The sequence below is a fragment of the Hoplias malabaricus genome, chromosome 5, assembly GCF_029633855.1.
Source record: "Hoplias malabaricus isolate fHopMal1 chromosome 5, fHopMal1.hap1, whole genome shotgun sequence".
Lineage (NCBI taxonomy): Eukaryota > Metazoa > Chordata > Actinopteri > Characiformes > Erythrinidae > Hoplias > Hoplias malabaricus.
Genome location: NC_089804.1, coordinates 49,541,604 through 49,561,069, shown reverse-complemented (window position 1 = coordinate 49,561,069; position 19,466 = coordinate 49,541,604). Strand labels below are relative to the sequence as shown.

At 42.6% G+C, this 19,466-nt stretch overlaps 1 protein-coding gene across 1 annotated transcript in view; it reads right to left on the bottom strand.

Moving 5' to 3' along the window:
* Positions 1–418: 418 nt before the first annotated feature.
* The window catches only part of agrn (agrin), a 330,093-nt gene continuing 311,045 nt past the window's right edge, over positions 419–19,466 (bottom strand). The window contains exons 30-35 of the mRNA XM_066672367.1: positions 17,887–18,003; positions 16,671–16,854; positions 15,225–15,312; positions 8,178–8,402; positions 6,510–6,613; positions 419–2,378 (exon numbers count right to left, since the gene is read on the bottom strand). Coding sequence (XP_066528464.1) covers positions 2,221–2,378; positions 6,510–6,613; positions 8,178–8,402; positions 15,225–15,312; positions 16,671–16,854; positions 17,887–18,003 — 876 coding nt within the window. The 3' untranslated portion in view covers positions 419–2,220. The remainder of the gene's footprint in view (positions 2,379–6,509; positions 6,614–8,177; positions 8,403–15,224; positions 15,313–16,670; positions 16,855–17,886; positions 18,004–19,466) is intronic.

Genomic DNA, 19,466 nt, shown 5'->3' with positions numbered 1-19,466 from the left:
ACGAAACAAAGCAAATAATTCTTTTTCAACACAAAAAAGGTAACATTATACTATGAACAGGCATACCTTTGTCTTTGATTATCATTTTGTATTGAAACTAGTTATTTCTTACAATGTTTGGGTCAGCAGTACAAACAATTGCATCACATTTTTGTTTTCAAACATGTTACAAAAAAAAATCATTTCAATATAACAAACCCATGCATTATTATTTCATCTCTGTTATTGTTATTGATACGTTTGCTTAGTCTAACCACTGCTTAAGAGCCATAGTCATTGAAATGCAGGGGTCTACACACATCATCCCTTTCTTTTTATTTTTTTTCAAAGCAAGTACTGACAGTATGTTTTTGAAGCGACATTCTCATTTGAACAAAATCACGGTGTCCTGACTGAGAAACCTCCACACATTTCAGTGTTCTTGCATCCGTCCATGTTCTGTTGCTCTGGCTCCTGATTCCTTTACTTTTTCTCCTTGTGCTACAGTGCCTCCCCATGGCAAACATTGTAACAACCATTTTGTTCTCCTCAGCATTGGCAAAAGTCCACCACGATTAGAAATCCAGACCAAAAAGAAAAGAAAAAAAAAAAAAGAGAAAATGTCCATTGTTTCTCCCAACTCAAAAAAACAAACCAAAAGAGAATTACAATTCAAATCAGAAGTAAGAACATTTACATTTTAATATTTCAATGCAAACCACCTGAAAAACTCTTTTTCTTTATTATTATTCTTTTTTTCTTTGTTTTTTTTAGTTTTTTTTTTTTTTTTTTTTTTTTGCCCTGAACAGAATATGCAATCGAGACCAAATGATACAAACTGAGGGAAAAGTAACAAATTAAACAAACAAAAATAACTGGACATTTAAAAAGTTGCATGCAGCAAGTGGTCATTTTCCGTAAAAGTCACTGTCGATTTAATATGGTGCATGACATATGAGACGGACAAGGTTGCCACAGAAAAGAGAGTTTTCCCTCGATATTCACAGTCTTGCGTGTTTCTGTAACTAACTAGTTGTTGCACCTCACAGGCCTTTTCATAACGGTTCGCTGGAGTGAAATGATATGTAATTAAAGGTTTTAAAGACACTAATCAGTCCTACATCTATAAGCTCAGTGTTAGCAAGGATCTGGAAATGTTCTTGAGGGCTCGAACCCCAGTTAGTGGCATGATGGGACTGGGCTAAGTTAACAGTGACAGTCCACTGTCGTGCGTTAGTCTGTATTCACGTAATGCACGTATTCGGAATTGGGATGGGATGCGCTAATTTTACTGCTGTTATTCCCTGTGGTAAATGAAATTGTTGAAAACCTGATATATTTTGCCTACAGTTTTGAACAAGGTTGCTTAGCAGTTGGCATGTGAATAATGCTACATCCATGCTACACGTTAGCTAATATTCTGGCTATTGAAATGACAATGTATAAAATAATTGTCGCTAAATCACTTCCATAAGTCGCTAACTGCTTTTGGTGGTAAAAGTATGAATGTTGTTTTAAACGATATTATAAATCACCACCAGTGCTTCAGACTAGTCAAATATTATCACGCCTCTTATGAGGAGCCAATGTGTGACAAAATTCATGTTCCTGGATGTTCAGAGGACGAAAGTCTATAGGACAAAAGGTGTCAAGTTTTGAACTATTTTGTTTACCATAGGGCACGCACAGTGTTACGAACTGGAAACACATTCTGTTCCCATACAAACATCAGGCCTGGAATTCCTAATATCGGCATATCGTCGACTACAGGCTGATGACATGACTTCAGTGGTCTATTAGAGAAAAAGCAGGTAATCGCTTATGTTTTTGTTCATGGAATGCTGCTGAAAGCAAACAGGAAACAGGCTCAGTGGAATGTTATACAGCGTCAGAGTTATGGCACCGAGAGAAAGGCAATCAAAAAAGGACAAAAAGCACCAACCTCATTCGCCATTTCAAGTAATGAGCAAGATAATGTTTTATATATTCATATATTTATAATTCTATTTTTTTTATGTGCTGTCAACACCACAAATCATAATACATGTTTTTGTCTTGTCTTGCAACACCATATTCAACTGCAATCTGGAAAAAGAAAAAAAAAATCCATGGATGGAGGCGCAGATTAAAAAAAAAAATTAAACAATGTAATTTTCCGATATAAAAAGCAATGAAAAGTATACAAAAATAGAAAATAATTACAGCAGTAGACATGGTGTAAGGGAGGGAGGTGGTGCCAGGTTATTTGGCTGAACAGTGTAATATTTTGGGGCTGTTTAAGGCATCCTCCACTAGATGCAGGTCCACCCCATCCACTATCACATCTTTCACACAACCCACAAAGCCTGTGCTGTAGGCCTTGGGCAGCCGGCGTGCCACAGACAGCTCCTCGAGACCACCTAGGAAGAGAGGACAGAAGAGACACATGAGTAACATACCACACACATACACACAAACATATATGTGTGTATTATTTCCCCAAAGATGATCAAGAAAGACGTGTTCTGCCTTTATTTTCAAGTTTGCTTATTTAGTAAAATAAATATAATAAAAAAATCATCCCACATCAATGTAAGGTTTTTAAGTTTAAAACTTTATAATTATATACATTTATATAATTACCATCCAAACTAAAACATTACTCTAAAATGATAACTGTATTCTGTTGATAAAGCATGCGCCACATATCGGCAAAGTGCTGCATTTAACCTTCTAAATATCCATTAGAGCTCATTCATTATACTAATTACAGTTAGCATATAGCTAACACTATCAGAAATGGAAATTCTCCTCAGGTCTTGATACAAAAGCAGTAGAACAAATACAGGGATTCCTAAGAACGGCTGATTCTAAAGTGAAGAGGCAGCAGAGGTATGCTGTGATAGTTCAGAAAACACAGGCAGACACAGTGAAGTGTGTGATTTTGGAAGGCTGATATGAAGTGAAGAAGCAAGGGAAGACAGAGAGAGAGAGCGACAGAGAGAGTGAGTAATAGGTGAGCAGATCAAACAGCGTTGTTCCTGGCCGGGTTATAGGGATGTGCTCTGACAGTCTGAGAGCGAGAGCTAAATTCCTCTCCCTCAGGGTCTCAGTGTGTTTGAAACTCTGACTCCAGTGTCTCTCACTCACTACAGCGCCGCCAGCATGCCTCAATGCACAGAACCTTCTTTATTTCACACACACAAACCCTCACACTTTATCTCCTCACTCTTCCACTACGCTACCACATCAGCAACTTATCACAATTACTGCGGCTGATGGCTGCTATCATTTACTTGCAACTAGAAGAAATATGTTTATTCACTTGTTTATATTTCCCCCCATTTTCAGTCCTCGCTGATTCCACCTGCTGCCAACATGTCCCCAATCACATGATATACTCCGACAAACAGAAGGTTAAGTTTAGTGTAACACTGGACAGGTTCATGGAGAACATAAACATTCCTCTTATGTCAGGTAATAGACGCAGAGAGTTGGGGAGAAAGGGAGGACCATCTTACACTAGGGTGACCAGACGTCCTCTTTTACCCGGACATGTCCTCTTTTTTAGACTTAAAAAAAATGTCCGGGCAGAATTTCACAAACGTCCGGGATTTTGTTTTTCTAGAGCTTACATAGAACTTCGAGAAGCGTTTCGTTCACAAACTAGTCCCGCCCTCCCCTACTCCGATTGGTTCGCTTGAGTGAGAAGGGGGCGTGGTGAAGTAGCCTAAAATCTTCTGATTGGACGGTCTGACTGTAGAGCTACCGTTATTGGTCGATAACCTTCTCTGTACACATTTAATTGGTCAGTCTGCACGTCAGTAGTCCCACCCCCCGCCTAAGATAGGTCACCCTATCTTACACAGAGCTGCCAATATTGTTATGTTCGTCCTGTGATGCTAACACTGCTAGCATCTGAGAGAAAAGGGTGGACTATGGATGGAACTGTTATCACTGGGGGATGAATCTCACAATATTCTAAGCCAATGTGTGTGTTGGAAAAAGAGTTTTCGCTCATAAAACCAAAGCCATGCGAAAGCACTATAAATATCAAAAGCTACAAAGCAAGATGTCGATTCAGTCTGTTTGGCAAATTTTGGCTTGAACTGCATTGGTTTCAATGAACCAAAAGAAGACAATTAAACGGTTAATCACAATTATTAAAATGGCAGTTTTTCATTAGATACAGTTTCATGATTGTGCCAAGCCTTCTACCCCCTGTCCTCTTTAATCAGGCAGTGCGTTTCAGAAAAGGAGCATGGACAGGACTGATTTCATGCAAGTTACAGCTGAATAAGTAAATAAATAATGAGCTACGAAAGAGGGGATTTCAGAAGCTGACTCTTGATGCGCAGGGCTGCCTGAGGATAATGTATTCTAGCTGCGGGGCGTCCAGAGCACCTGTTCCACTGCTGTACGAACCGGAGGTGGCGGGCCCTCAAAATTCAACACGTCACAAAAAAAAAACACTCCAGTATTTCAGGTATAACTGTGAGTTTAACCTTTTTCCATGTTATTTCTCTCTCTGTTGTTTTTTTTCCTGCTATCCTCCCGATTCCCAATTCAGCCTCCAATCTGTACGAGTCTCTCCGTTCCACATGGCCGCGTCAGAAACACGGTAGAGCCACGGCTCAATGCTCCACTCTCTGATGCATTTTACAGCTTCAGTGAAAAATTAATTGCTCTGTGAGTACAACGCTAAACTCTAGACTGTAACATGCCACAACTCACACCTTACAACGGGGAGAGAGGTTAACCTGTACCTGAACTGGCTAATATTGCCCCCATAGGGAAATGTATGGGCTCTCACTACCACATATCTCAGGGATTTTTATTTTTATCCTCTAGGTTCCCCACAGCACAATGAAAAACCTCTTCCTACAGCCTCTTTAAGTATTCCTCACTTGTAGCTCACTGAGAATAGAGGAATTCTTCAAAAAGTGCAGATTCTAAACCTTTGTGCCACTTATTTGACGATGAGATATAGTATTCAGAGTAGATTTTATATGCAGTCTTGTTTTCAATGCTGTAATGAACCAGATTTTCAGTATAAACATAGTGAAATGTACAATATACACAATATAGAGCAGGAAAAGAACAACATCCTCATCTTGGTTCATGCTTTTTAACATTTGAAGGTCTGTTAGTTGTCTAAAAACAAACTCCAGATGCCTTTTCACTACCGTGAGCAAAGAGAGAGATAAAGCCTATCATACCGGACTGAGACACTTTGTTTTTTTAGCCATTTACAGACACTGAGGCTTTGTATACACATTAGGTCAGTTTCAAGCGCGCAAACTGGCAGACTTTCAGCACCAAACAGAGTGAAAAGGTTCAGTAAATCCAGAGATATCACAGTCTATGTAGGACATGGCTGGAAAACTACTGTTGAATGAATGTTACCTTCTAGCCCTCAGATGGCACTGCATTAGAATCTGTTATGCTTTTGAGATAACTGTAGTCACAAGGGTGTGGGAGTACTTCAGAAAACTATCATTTAAAACTGCTGCATCACAAAATGGGACCTGAAAAGAATTATTATTTTGATAATAAATATTATTCCACTTCCACACTCTCTTGGCACAAGCTCATCGCAGATGGTCTGAAAAACAGTGGAAATATTTGATGTGGTCTAATGAGTCCATGTTTCAGTTAGTTTTCTGGAAAAATAGATAGTCAAATTCCTCATGCTAAGACCATCCAGATTCTATCATCAAACAGTTCAAAGGTGAACTAACTGCACATGTATTAAGGGGCCACAGGGACTAATATTTAAATACAGACAAATATTTACATTTTAGAGAGACACAAGCAGCCATCAAAGTCCATGGTTCTTTCAGCAAGACAATGCCAGGCCTCATTCTCCAAGTGTTACAACAACATGGCTTCACAGACACAGAGCGTGTACCTGACGGGCCTGGCTGCAGTCCATATGTGTCTCCTATTTGAAATGTATTGTGGTTCGTGAGGAAGAGAATAAGACAATGGCTCTCAGAGCTTTGAGCAGCTTGTATTAGGCAACAACAGGCAAAAATGTGCAAAACTGCAGCCTTTAGCTTCCTTCATTCTCAAGTGATTAAATGTCGTAATTAAAAGGATGTAAAAGGTGATGTAATGCCGTGGTAAACATGCCTCTATCCAATTCTTTTTCTTTTTTTGAGAGTGTTAGACAGCAACACCTAAATATATTTACCATTGCAAAACAAATTCGAGATGATCTGTGAAAACACTGATTTTTTACAGATACCAACACAGTAAAGAGGTGATGCTTTCTGGCAACATTGCACTTTCCTGTGAAACCCCAGGCCCCATCAAATTCAACTTCAATGTGCCTATGTATGCACAGACATCCCAAGACAGTGTAAGGAATCAAGTCACAGTCGGATATATGCAAATATTCTTAGTTGACCACATTTTTAAAGTTCTAAGATGGCTGAAATGCATGTAGAGGCTGAATAAAAAGGACGTGGAAATATTTAGTTAGGAAGGAGCATACATAGAGGGTGTTGGAGTGGTGGGTGGGTGTGATGGATGGAGGGGTGTCTTACCCAGCCAAAGGGCACCGTCTGTGTCCAGCTGAGTGGCAGCCAGAGGTGAGGAGCCAGTGACAGCAGCCTCATTACCCACCTGCAGAGAGCCGTCCCTAAGGGCTCTGATGAAAGAGAGAGAAAGAGAGAGAGCGAGAGAGAGAGAGAGAGATAGATAGAGGGAGAGGGAGATATGGTCGGGTGGTCAGACATAGTACATAAATTACTTACAAACTCAACTTTTTATAGTTTAATGCATCCTTCATGTGCTGGTGACATTACTGTTTCTAACTTTTACTCTCACTGTGGCAGAGGAAAGAAGTGGTAGATGGGAAAATACATCATTTAACTGAATGTAACCTATTTCTAGCTTCGGCTAATTAAGTCAGAGACATTGTGCATCTGTCTGTAGTTGCATTAAATATAGTCTCTGCATATAAGCAAAATATCACAGTTACACTATGCAGTCATTCAGGCCAAGGTCAATTGTTGGCAAGAGGTGCATAACCCTCCTGTAACACTGGGCTATTGAGCAGTGGAGCTGCATTCTCTGCTTCTTTGGGATGATTAGTGGTATCTGGGATGCAATATCAGTACCAGCAATAAACAATATTGTATATATGGCCATCAAACCATCACAGAAATGTTCCAACATCTAGAGCATTAGATCTACAGATAGGCTTTGAAATGTTTTGTCATTTTCTAGTAACTGTTGCATAATATTAAAAATTACTATTGCCATTTTATTTAAAAAGAAAAAAATTGATTAATTTATTTATAGGGGCAGCACAGTGGAGCAGCAGGTAGTGTCGCAGTCACACAGCTCCAGGGACCTGGAGGTTGTGGGTTCGATTCCCGCTCCGGGTGACTGTCTGTGAGGAGTTTGGTGTGTTCTCCCTGTGTCTGCGTGGGTTTCCTCCGGGTGACTGTCTGTGAGGAGTTTGGTGTGTTCTCCCTGTGTCTGCGTGGGTTTCCTCCGGGTGACTGTCTGTGAGGAGTTTGGTGTGTTCACCCTGTGTCTGCGTGGGTTTCCTCCGGGTGACTGTCTGTGAGGAGTTTGGTGTGTTCTCCCTGTGTCTGCGTGGGTTTCCTCCGGGTGCTCCGGTTTCCTCCCACAGTCCAAAAACACACGTTGTTAGGTGGATTGGCGACTCAATAGTGTGCGAGTGTGTGAGTGAATGTGTGTGTCTGTGTTGCCCTGTGAAGGACTGGCGCCCCCTCCAGGGTGTATTCCCGCCTTGCGCCCAATGATTCCAGGTAGGCTCTGGACCCACCGCGACCCTGAACTGGATAAGCGCTTACAGATAATGAATGAATGTATTTATTTATATAGTTATGAATTAAATGACGGATGTAATTTTTAATACTACGCAACAGTTACTAGAAAATGACAAAAGAGCAGGAGAATGTTTGAGTTTCAATTGTACGTTACACACACACACGAAATGATTTAAATCTCATTGGTACACTTAATATAATAAAATAGAAGTAGCTACTTACAGCAAATGAGGCACATACAGAATGCTGCTTTATTTCACTCTAAATATAAAATGAGTAGGAGTCCACAAAGCCGTAATATCTCAATGCTCTGCACATGTTTGTAATCATCACTTGTAAATGTTCATACTAACATCTGGTAAGGGCATAAAGGCAGCACACAAATCTATAGCGGTCAGAATCTGAAGATACCTGCTGGCTTTGATGCGAATCCAACGGTTAGTGTTGATCCGCACAGAAGAGCGCAGGACTACGGGTTTGGAGCCGAGGTCGTAGGTCATCTGGATGCGGCCGTCCACTATGGCCAGGGCAATGTAGTCAGAGCGCTCCACGCCCTTTCCGCTCCACAGGATCAGACCATGAGTGGCCTCTGTTTTGATGCTCAGCTCAAATTTGTTCACCAGCAAGGCCTTCTCACTGCACCAGGAGGAAGGAACATAACATAAAAGGGTGAGTAAAGGAAAATAAAATAAAGGGGAGTGTGGTCATGCTGCGATCTGGGAGATGTAGCCTACTTTCTTACAGGGATTCTACTCTTGCTCCAGCGTTACTGTGCTCCCCTGAGTGTGAATGTTTGTGTGTGTGTGTGTGTGTGTGTGTGTGTGTGTGGTTAGACCTAACAGCTTCCCTGCTGATTAAGCAACAGACTGCACTTAATTGTGTAGAGTCAAACCTAATGGAGCTAAGGTCACTTCCTGCACTAATTATGCGAAAGCCTTGTTACTTGGCCGTTGATAAGGTCCACTGATGACGAGCTGTTTCTAAGCAGGATGGTAAACTAATGACTGAACTTGGAGCACGGCAGATTGGGAAGGTACTCAGATCCTGAGGGGTCTTCATGGTTCATCAGTAAACTAGGCCACACTGCATGGAGGAGGGGTTCTGGCATGTGAATGTGTGTGTGTGTTTGAGGGAGAGAGAGAGTGAAAGAGGAGGGAGCTAGCTAGTGGTGACACAATTTAGGTTAGCTAGCTACGTCTTAAGATGTTCCACTTCATCCTGTGCTGCCTCCCCAGGGTTTGCTGCTTTTTTTTCCCTGCGTGGGGGAGGGGCTGGGGAGGAAGGATGCTCATATTAGCTGCTGTCTGATCTGTTTTTTGATCTGCGCCCTTGCTCCCTCACTGTCTGCTCCCTTGATGTGGGCCACTGCCGGGGAGGTGGTGAGGAGGAGGGGACAAGCAACATCCTGTATCCTCTGGGACGAATGAGTCAAGCTTATAGTAAGTCTGGGCAATATCTAAATATTTATTTCTCATATTTATTGTCTTACTAAATAGTTTCTTACTAAATCAGAATCATCTGATTAAATTTGAGAATCAAAAGTGTATATTTCAAATGAATGCAAACTCTAACTGCAATTTGTGGGGTCCTGCAGGTGTGTATTTTTGCAAGTTCCCTCCTTTTAAATGAGTGCAAACAGCACCCCCTTGTGGCAAGTCTTCAGCCTGCTAAACGTGATATAATACTTTGACACTAAAGTAAGTGAACCTACCCTGTATCTACATTCGTTGTCCATTTTATAAGCTCCACTGACCATACAGGAGAACTTTGTAGTTTTACAATTACACACTGTAGTCCACCAGCTTCTCTGCATACTTTCTCATCCCTTTCTCAAAGATCTGGACACCCCACAGGACCATGTATAATTTGAATGGTGGATCGTTCTCAGCGCTGCTGTAACACTGATGTGGTGGTGTGTCAGTGTGTACTGTGCTGGTACAAGTGGATCAGACACAGTAGCGCTGCCACTCTCCACTCTGTCCACTCACCGTCCACTCTGTTAGACACAGGATGCTGTTGACTGGATCTTTTTGGCTTTTTGGTTACAATTCAGCAGCACTGCTGTTTCTGATCCACTCATACAAACACAACACACACACACACACTATCACATCACCATTTCAGTGTCGCCACAGCATTGTGATTGATTCAACCACCCAAGTAATACATGCTCTGTGGTGGTCCTGTGGGGGCCCACAAAGTGAAATGTGGATTAGAAAGTATGCAGAGAGACAGGTGGACCACACTCTGTAACTGTAGAACAACAAAGTGCTCCTGTATGGCCGATAACATGGACAAAGAGTGCAGATACAAGGTAGGTCTTCCTAATACAGTGATTTGTTACTGTATATATGATCCATATGGCTATGTGTACATTTGCATCAAGTAAATTCCAAGCACTACCTTTCCTGTGCTTTGTTATCAGCTCTCTCACACAGAAGTAAACACAGCCTGTGTGGAATTCTAATTAGAATACCTGTCACTCATCGCCACTATACAATTATATAACCCTATCACTCAGCCCTACCTTATAATCAGGAGCTACAAGAGCTGGGAGCTGTCGCTCAGATCATCAGGGACATGTTCATCTCCACGTGAACGCACACACCTCATACTCCCACCTTCACACTTCCTCAGCACCACACACACCCCTCAAACTCCCTCGGCTCTGAGCGCTCATACACAACTAAAGGGAATGGGTATTTTTAAACAACAACTCCTTTGTTCTCTACAGTTATTGGCATCAGGAGAGCCACTACCGTGAAAGCGTAAGTGTGTGTGTTTGTGTGTGAATGACTCAGTCTAGTGTGATAATGTGTGGGCTCGATTGTTATAAACAGGTAACACAAACAGAAGCGACAAAAAAGAACAGGGCGAAAGAAAAGACAGAACAAACAGGACGCAGGACACGACACGACACAACATGGAAAAGATTTAACGCAGTAGGACACAGAGACATGGAGAAATTACAATGGACACAGAGACAGCAGGACACAAAGGCGGGAGAAAGCAGGTGGTGAGTGGACACAAATCTTCACACCACACAGGAGATGAGCTGCGGCACGCTTCGCCAAACTCTGACATCACTGGCGCCTTTTGTTTGTTTTGCCCCAGCGCCAACGCTCCTCTACTGTCCCTCACAGATGGACAGTTTAGACCAGTGTTTCAGGGCCTTGGCTAATTTTGCCAAGCTAAGAAGCTTTGGAGTTTAGCTATGAGTTTTTTTTTTTAACCTGGTGGAGAAGAAGAAAAGAGTCTCGAGTCAAACACTATACGTCGTCTCCAACTCGGGGAGCCATCAGGTTGCCTTCTTGCCGAGTGCACCGTGTGTGGGTGCCCTGCGGCTCAGTGCCAAGTCACATTAATCAAACCCACCGAGCAGAGGAACTCTAAGATACCAGCCTGTGCCTCAAACCTCCCCCCGTCTCTGGAATGCTTCTCTCATCTGCCGCACCACTGCCTGCGCTCAGGCGTCCCGAGAAAAGCGCCCCGTACAACTGGAAATAATGACAGACCTCCTTTTCTTTAATTAAAAGACAAAATTTCATTATGCAAATTGTGTTAGATGAGGCCATGATGGAGTAAAGCTGCATAATTATTTGCTCTAATTGAATTCCTCCCCAGTGAGACACATGTAATGTGCTGACTGGACTCTTTCCACACATTTACCCCTAACCAACCAACCACAGGGCTGAAAGCCAGGGCGGCTAACTGCCATTCCTGGGCCACTCCGAAAATGGCTTTCTCCCGATCACTCTGCCATTAGGAATCACCCCTGCGAGCTTCAAATTTAAACTCCAAATTCTTTTTAAGTGGTGCTTAAACAAAAAAAACCCCATCAAACCCTGACCCTGTCAATGTACACAGATCAGTGGAAGTGACCCCAGGCGATATTTTGCGTAATAAAACTGGCTTTTGAGAGGGGCTTGTGCAATGGAGTGGTGCTTCATGCCCATTACTCTTCACATAAGTTCAACCAGCTTAGGGACTCCTGCTCTGAGACTGAAGTGATTCATGCTGTTCACCCATAGGGGGCAGCGCCTCACTCAGGAATGGTAACTAAAACACTCCAGCCTAGTTCTCTTCTGGCGAAGAAAAGATCAAGTGCATTGTTCCTTCTTCAAGAAAAGGCAGAGCAATCTGACATTTCCTTCCGCTGCTATTTTCCGTGAAGCCACGACCTTCAGCCCCTGTGGAGGGGTTTGTAGAGTGCGAGGGACGGGTGGGCAGCATGCAGGCAGATGCAGCTCAGTCAGTGTGGGGGACTCACCTCTGGTCAGATGGGTTCTCCAGGGACTCGGGGCTTAGAGGACAAGGGAAAAATGAAGGGCATGCAATAAGCTTAAAAGGTTGAAGGGAACAACTTTCGGCCACCCCCTCTGTAGAATCAACAACAGCACACAGGCCAACGAGGGGTCTGCACCGTCTAGCAGGGGGGGCTATTAATGTGAGATTGAATCTAATATAGTCAATTTAGGCCAGGGGCAAATGAATGAAGACCAACACTAGATTGTTTCTGTACACTCTTAAAAGTCAAAACGTTATTTTGGAGCCATAGGGCCATAGAACCCATGGTCGTTGGGCCACAGTACACTTCTTAGAACTTTTAGTTTTGGTTGTGGATGAAGAACCTCAACGGATGGATGCTTTAAAAACGTCACACAATAAATGTGCTACACATTGTTTTGTTCCCCCTAGAACCAATAAGAACCTTTGCTTTTTAGAGTGTAGTAAGATAATAGAAGTATAATGGTATTGTTCTGCTGTCACTGTCCATCATCCATTCATTCTCCCACAGGACCAGTAGTTTAGACTGAATTAAGACGTTTGGATCAAAGGAAAATCGATCCGTTCCTCAGATACTGCTGTAGATATTTACACAGAGTATTTACACAAGCACAACTCCGATGGAGTCGGCTGAGAGTCAGTGAGCATTCTAACCCAATATCAAGACTGCTGAAGCAGAGCCAATCAAAAACAAGGCACTCCATCAAGAAGGAAATGGGGTCAAACATCCAATTATGAAAAGGCGGGGGAAGAGAATTGGTCACTGAAAATCACGGGGCACGGGGAAATTGATTCAAGGTTGCAGAGCAGAGGAGAGAGAATGAAGACAGATGACCGGTCCAGTAAACAGCACCGGGAATATTACTGTACTCCAGGCCCAGTGCGCCGACGTCTTCTGACGAATTCATTAACTTCAGCTTCTCTACGAAACCAAATCATGTCGAATTGATGACACTCGTTCTGAGGGGCTGGTCAGCTTTCTGGGATGAGATTAATTCTAATCCCACTCTTCATTTATACAGGAAGTGACATGCATTAAACTCCAGGCCTCTGTAAGAGCCACTCGAGAAGGCCTTGCGCTTAACTAGTATTGATGCCTGGGGCGGCTCACTTTCACTTACTGGTCTTTTAGAATATCTCAGCTGAAGGCCTGAATATCTTTCTTTTTTGTCTTAAAAGACAAATCCTTGATTAATATGTCACTTCCCCTCTCAGGCTCGGCTGCAATTATTAGAAATCACAGCTAATGATTTGACAAACAAACTGACACTGGCTAAAATGTGGAATGGGAATTTTTCCACGGGAGCTACTTAGCATAATTCAAAAATAAATCAAGCTGCCAATGTTAAAGCCGGAGCTCAGTGCAGCCACTTAGCCAGTTAATTACATTCAGAAGGAAACAATAATGTAAAATAAGTGCTTGTAAAAGGGAAACTATTACGGATTGAGCATTGCTCTAATGGGCCAGTCAAAGGCAATTCTAAACCAGCACTGGGTGCGCCGGCTTCAAACCGATACAAACTAGTTTTGAAGGGTTCAGAGAGGGTGAAACCACAAAAGTGCACATCAAAGTTGCTGTTAAACAGGGCCACATTCGGATTCGTACAAGAGTTAATCACATCCACTGCTGGTCTACAGATATAAACTCAGTTCTAATCCACTTCTGCATGCTTTCTGCTGAGATCCACTGTAGCGTTCCTGCTGAACACAATGCTCATCATGCATGCCGAGCATGCATTCAATAACTAGTCTGTAATGCACCTGATGAGAAAGTAAACACCTAATTAAAAAGGTTTTCCAGGAAAAAAAAAAGTAGAAATATGAGACAGATGAGCCCTGTGTCTTTCCCAATGAATATTCATTGACGTGATGCTCATGGGCAATAACAGAAATGAATCAAATGTTTTCAGTTTATGTCGGGCAGTATGTCGGGTTAAATACTAAGATGGATTTAACTACAGCGTTAGTCTGGCTTGGATTGAATCTGTCCCAGAAGACACCTGGGTTACTTACTCAGGGATCTCATTGGTCAGTTGGCTTGGGTGCAGAAAGAAGACAAGGACACATTTATATGAGACAGACAGCAGACAGACAAGAGACAGACAGACAGAAAAACAAGAGGACAAACGGAAGACGTAGTGCCCAGCCACATAAACACTCGCATATTATTATACAAACATTTTTCAAAGCAATCTCCAGGGGTAATTTTCCTCGTCTATAAAAGTCTTAGAAAATGGTTGCAATTTGTGCTTCTCGTGGTAAAAGTAATTCCAAAAACACTTGGCTGATATTAAGTGTCTTGAATTTGGGAAAGAAATTCATTGCTGTAAAACAGTAGCTTCTTGAATAACAAAATGGATCTATGCTGTTTAATAAATATCTTCTTAATAACTTGTAATTAGTGGCCAATTAAATAATTGTGACTGGAAAATAAAAAAGGTGATGTCTGACTTCAGCAGATCTGAAGATCTAGATACCACACTGTGGACAGAGCTACAGTCAGTCTGCTAAAAGCTAATTGTTCCGGACAGTAAAATATCAAGGCTACTGGCATTTCCTTTCCGGAAAGTGTAAAGGGGAGATAATAGGATACATCACAATGCACTTGTGATGAGAGAGTCAGCTCTGTCCATTGTACTCACCGCAAACAGATTAATGAAATTTTGACGTATGCATCGACCCGGCAGCTGCAATGGCTACGGACACGCAAGGCCAAGCCGAGGACGAGAAATTAGGCCGTGATTGGAGAAGAAAACAATTAGAAAGAGGGCCCATCGAAATATGCTTCTGGAGATGTGCTCTAATGGAGACACGGGGACTGGTGAGCTTCTGATAATGGATTAGGGGTGAGAGGGGATTTCTGTACAATATATCAGCCCAATGTGCTGCCGGACAGTACTGAGAGAAGGTCGCTCCAGGCTGTATTGTAATTGGAAGCAAGCAGCTAATTATCCAGACTCACCAAAGACCAAAGAGATAGAGAAAGTCGAGAACGGTGAGGGATGAGAAGAAGCCATTAGCCTAAACAAGTTGGGGGGGTGTGCGACGATGCATGGCTGAAGTGGGGCTTGTGATTTAACTCATCGTTATCAGTGTTCATTGAGTGGTAATAAAGCTAGAGGGCAAGAGAACCTATTCTGAGGACAGTAAGATGAGGTAAGACCCTCTTACCTCTTGGTGACGCCGTTGTGATACTCTATAAACGTCCGTCCATCAAAAGCAATGGCGTCCGAATCCCCTGCAGCCTTTTCGTAGGTAGCTGTGAAAGAGGAGAGCATCACGTCAATCGATAAGCAACACGGCTCCCCTTAATTACAGCAGAGGAGCTTGTGATGTATTGTAATTTTCATGCTTGTGTGCTTTAATTAGGGTTAAAGAAACAGGAAGGAGGCGCAGCAAGGTTAATGAGGTTAGTCTCGAAAAAGTTCCCAGACTGCAGTTTGTGAGCTTGTGTTGAGAATATCAATTAAAGAGAGGGGTTTAAAGTTGGAGGGGCTTTGAACCATACAGTGAAGACAAAATGAGTTACAAAAACAGCCACCAACTGTGCCATAGTGGTCACTGGCTCTTGGCTCTTAACCACCAAACAACAGAAATGTCCCATAAATCCATCCATCCATCCATTATCTGTAACCGCTTATCCAATTTAGGGTCGCGGGGGGTCCAGAGCCTACCTGGAATCATCGGGCGCAAGGCGTGTCCCATAAATCATTTATTATATTATTCATTATGTTCATTTTATGTTGACTTTAGCGATCATGAACCTAGCAGATGAAAATATAATTGGAATAATTAAAATTACATAATAATGTCAACTGGTATTTATAAAAGTATATAATTACAATTATACATTACACAAATACCCTTCATGTCACGCCCTTGCCCTGTCTTTACTGTTGTATGTCTGTTTGTTTGCTCTCTGTTTATTTTGGTCCCTTTGTCCTTGCCTTAGCTCCTCCCTCTTGTTAGTGTCTCCACCTGTGTCTCTTTTGTAATCCTGCCACCTCGTTATATGTCTCAGGTGTCCTTGAGTGTGTATATACCCCTTAGTTTCAGTGCTCCTTTGTCTGGTGTGTGTGGGGATGTGTGTTTACGTGTCTCTCAATTTCCCCAGTTCATGGCTTTTTCCTGTCTGTCCTTGTCTAGTCCTGTTAAGTTTTTCTAGTCTGCTCGTATTTGTTTTGTTATAGTTTTTTTATTTTTTTAGTTCTTTGTAATAAAGAGATTCTCTTGCGTGTACGTCCGCCTTCTACTCGTCCCTGCCCAGCCATGACACTTTAAAACTTATTTGTACACCTTGTAAAATAAATATAATAATATATACTGTTTGGGCCTTTTCTGTTTTTTGGTGGTTTATATTTATTAATAGAGCTTTAATAATTAATAATTAATAGAGCTCAATAGAGCGGGTCCCTACATGTGGGTGTTCATGTTGAAACAAGATATAGTACAGAATCTCTGACACAACCAGGTCACTAGGCGTCAGTGTACAGGCTGTTTCATTGTGTGAAGTAGAATCTCTGGGGTGTAGCACTGATCCGAGGGTAGGTGGGATGTGTCAATATCTGGAGGTGAATTTACAAATGCACTGGACAACGAATAGAGGACCATACTTACTCTGCTGGCAGTGTGCTCCAGTGAAGCCGTACAGACACATACACTCATAGTTGTCCAGACGTGGGATGCATTCTCCGCCGTTCTGACACACTTCCGAGGAGCATGGGTGATGTGTGTATGTGGACACGTCACTGGAGTTAAGAGCATTCTCAGCTTTTAAGATGGAGGTGGCCATCAGAGAGATCTGTGGATAAAACAATGTGGATCAATAAAGCACTGAGCCAGCACCAACTCATTATGAATTTATGAAGCAGTGCTACACTGCCATTGCCCTTGGTGGCTTTAATGCTCTACATGTCCATAAGCAATAAGTAAATAATTGCAACTTCAAGAGGCAGATTCATTCCAATAAATTACCTAGAGTCTATGACATTTTGAGGCAATGGGAGTGGCCAATTTATGGGGTTTATCTGCTGAGAAATTCCATGCAAACGCAGACCGTAGGCGTAAATTCATAAATAACACATGGCACTGTAAAACCAACTCATTTGGATTGCATGGTTGTGGTCAATGACGAATACATTCCCCCGATGAAGTACTTGTAAAGATACAGTTTTTGTTTATATCCCATTTTCATGTAGATTATAAATGATGTCAAAACTAGTCCGGGTGACTGTCGGTGAGGAGTTTGGTGTGTTCTCCCTGTGTCCACGTGTGTTTCCTCTGGGTGCTCTGGTTACCTCCCACGGTCCAAAAAAAACACACGTTGACAGGAGGACTAGCGACACAAAAGTGTCCATAGGTGTGAGCGTGTGAGGAGTGAATGCGTGAGTGTGTGTCGCCTTGTGAAAGAGTGCCGCCCCCTTCAGGGTGTGTTCCTGCCTTACGCCCAATAAATCCGGGTAGGCTCCGGACCCACCACTACACTGAACTGGACAAGCGGTTACTGACAAACAATGTCAAAAGTAATTGTTTTATGACTTGGACATGCTAAGTCATTTTTTTGAGTAAATAAGACCAATTCGAGGCATTAGGAACACGCAGTATTTACCTGTAAATCCAAATACCATGTTTATTTCAATAAACTATCCCATTATTATGTACTTTAAAGAGAAAATCCCTAAAAATGCGTAAACACCAAAGCAAAAGTGCCAAAAAAACAAAAAAAAAACAATGACATCCCTTTGGTCTTATTAGGGCCACTAAAGGGCCACTGTGCTTAACTGGTAAGGTGTGTACCAGCACCATAATATTTGTGATGACACAAAACACTTACCTCCTGAATGGCCCCCTTAAAGCCAGTTTTAAGAGACGCTGCTCTTGCCAACTTATGGAAATCTGGAGCTCCGCCCACAAACAGAGACTCCTTCAGGTTGAGATCATTGTGCTGGTTCTGTAGGACACAGAGAGTAGGATGAGAACCTACAGCACTGACACTCTATTATTACAGCAATTAACCCTCTTTTATGCCACACAGTATTATAATTATAACACACTGTCATGGCTGAACGAGTTACACTAGCAAAAACGTACAGCCAATCGATGAAAGGGGCTGGTTAGCAGGAGCCAATTTATTGATTCAGCCTCTCGTATTTAATCCCCAGCCACATCAATGAACCTCTCTTATTACAAAAACATAATGGATTTCAGTGCAGCTCTGTGAACGGCAAATTATTCATGGTCTACACATAAGACAAGAGAAGGGGAAAAGAGAAAAAAGAGACATGAGGTGGGGCTGGGGAGGGAGAGTACAAAGAGAATCAGAGCGATTGAAATGAGAACGACTGATATGGATGGCTTTTTAATGAAAGAGTATAATGAATGTGTGATTATTTCTCGGACCTTTCAAATTCCACGTTGGTGAAGCTTAATTGGGGCCATTGCGTGCATCGCAGATGACCATGAAATCTGCATGTTCCCCCAACTTGCTGAAAAATGGCTTCAGTTACAGCAGGACTTTCACTTTCACTGTTTTAATGCAGTGGGCCACACAAACACAGAATTAAAGGATCTTTATTTTATGTAGGGCAATAATTGCCGCAGGGGGGGAGAAAGAACCGAGTTAATTGCTGGAAAACAGATGAAATGTTCAAATGGGTTTGCTAGATTCTGGCACAGAGTCCAACTCTTATCCCAGCATTAAATAAATAAATAAAGGAACAGCTCAGTGGCGATGGAGACAGGCAGAGGCTCGAAAAGACCTGGCCATGGACCTTGGGGCCTGTCCAAACTTGTGGCCCAGGCCGAGCTAATGTAGCCAGCGCCGTTTCAGCTCAGCTCCTGTGTGATGTGGGCAGTGCAGAGTATAGTGAAGAACCCTGACACCAAGCTGCCATGCTCCAGCAGCCACAGGCTGGAGATGCTTCTCTCTCGCTCTCTCTCTCTCTCTCTCTCTCTCTCTCACTCTCTCACTCTCTCTATCTATCTTGCTGTGCCGGAACCCACTGAGCTGAGTGAGTGACTGAGGCTGTTGCCGGGAAGCTTCTCTGAGGGCGGAAAATAAAAAAGCAAACAGCACAAGAAGAGCAAAGTTTGGCTTTCAACTGCACCCCCCCCCCCCCCCCCCCGCACACTCACACACACACCCCTGCCCTCTCTATACCATCCCCCCTCTTCCCTTCCCTTGCTTCCACCACTATTTAACTGTCTCCATCCACTGTGAGGCTGTTTAATGGCCCTCCCACGCAAAACTAATGAAGACGTTACATTGTTGTAGAAAGGCTGCAGGAATAATGGTGGTCAAAAGATAACACACACACACATAAACACACAAACACACTCACACAAAAACACTTCTCTCTCTGTCTCTCTCTCTCTCGCCGCCCCCATACCAGCTGGCCTGAGGTGAAAGCCAAA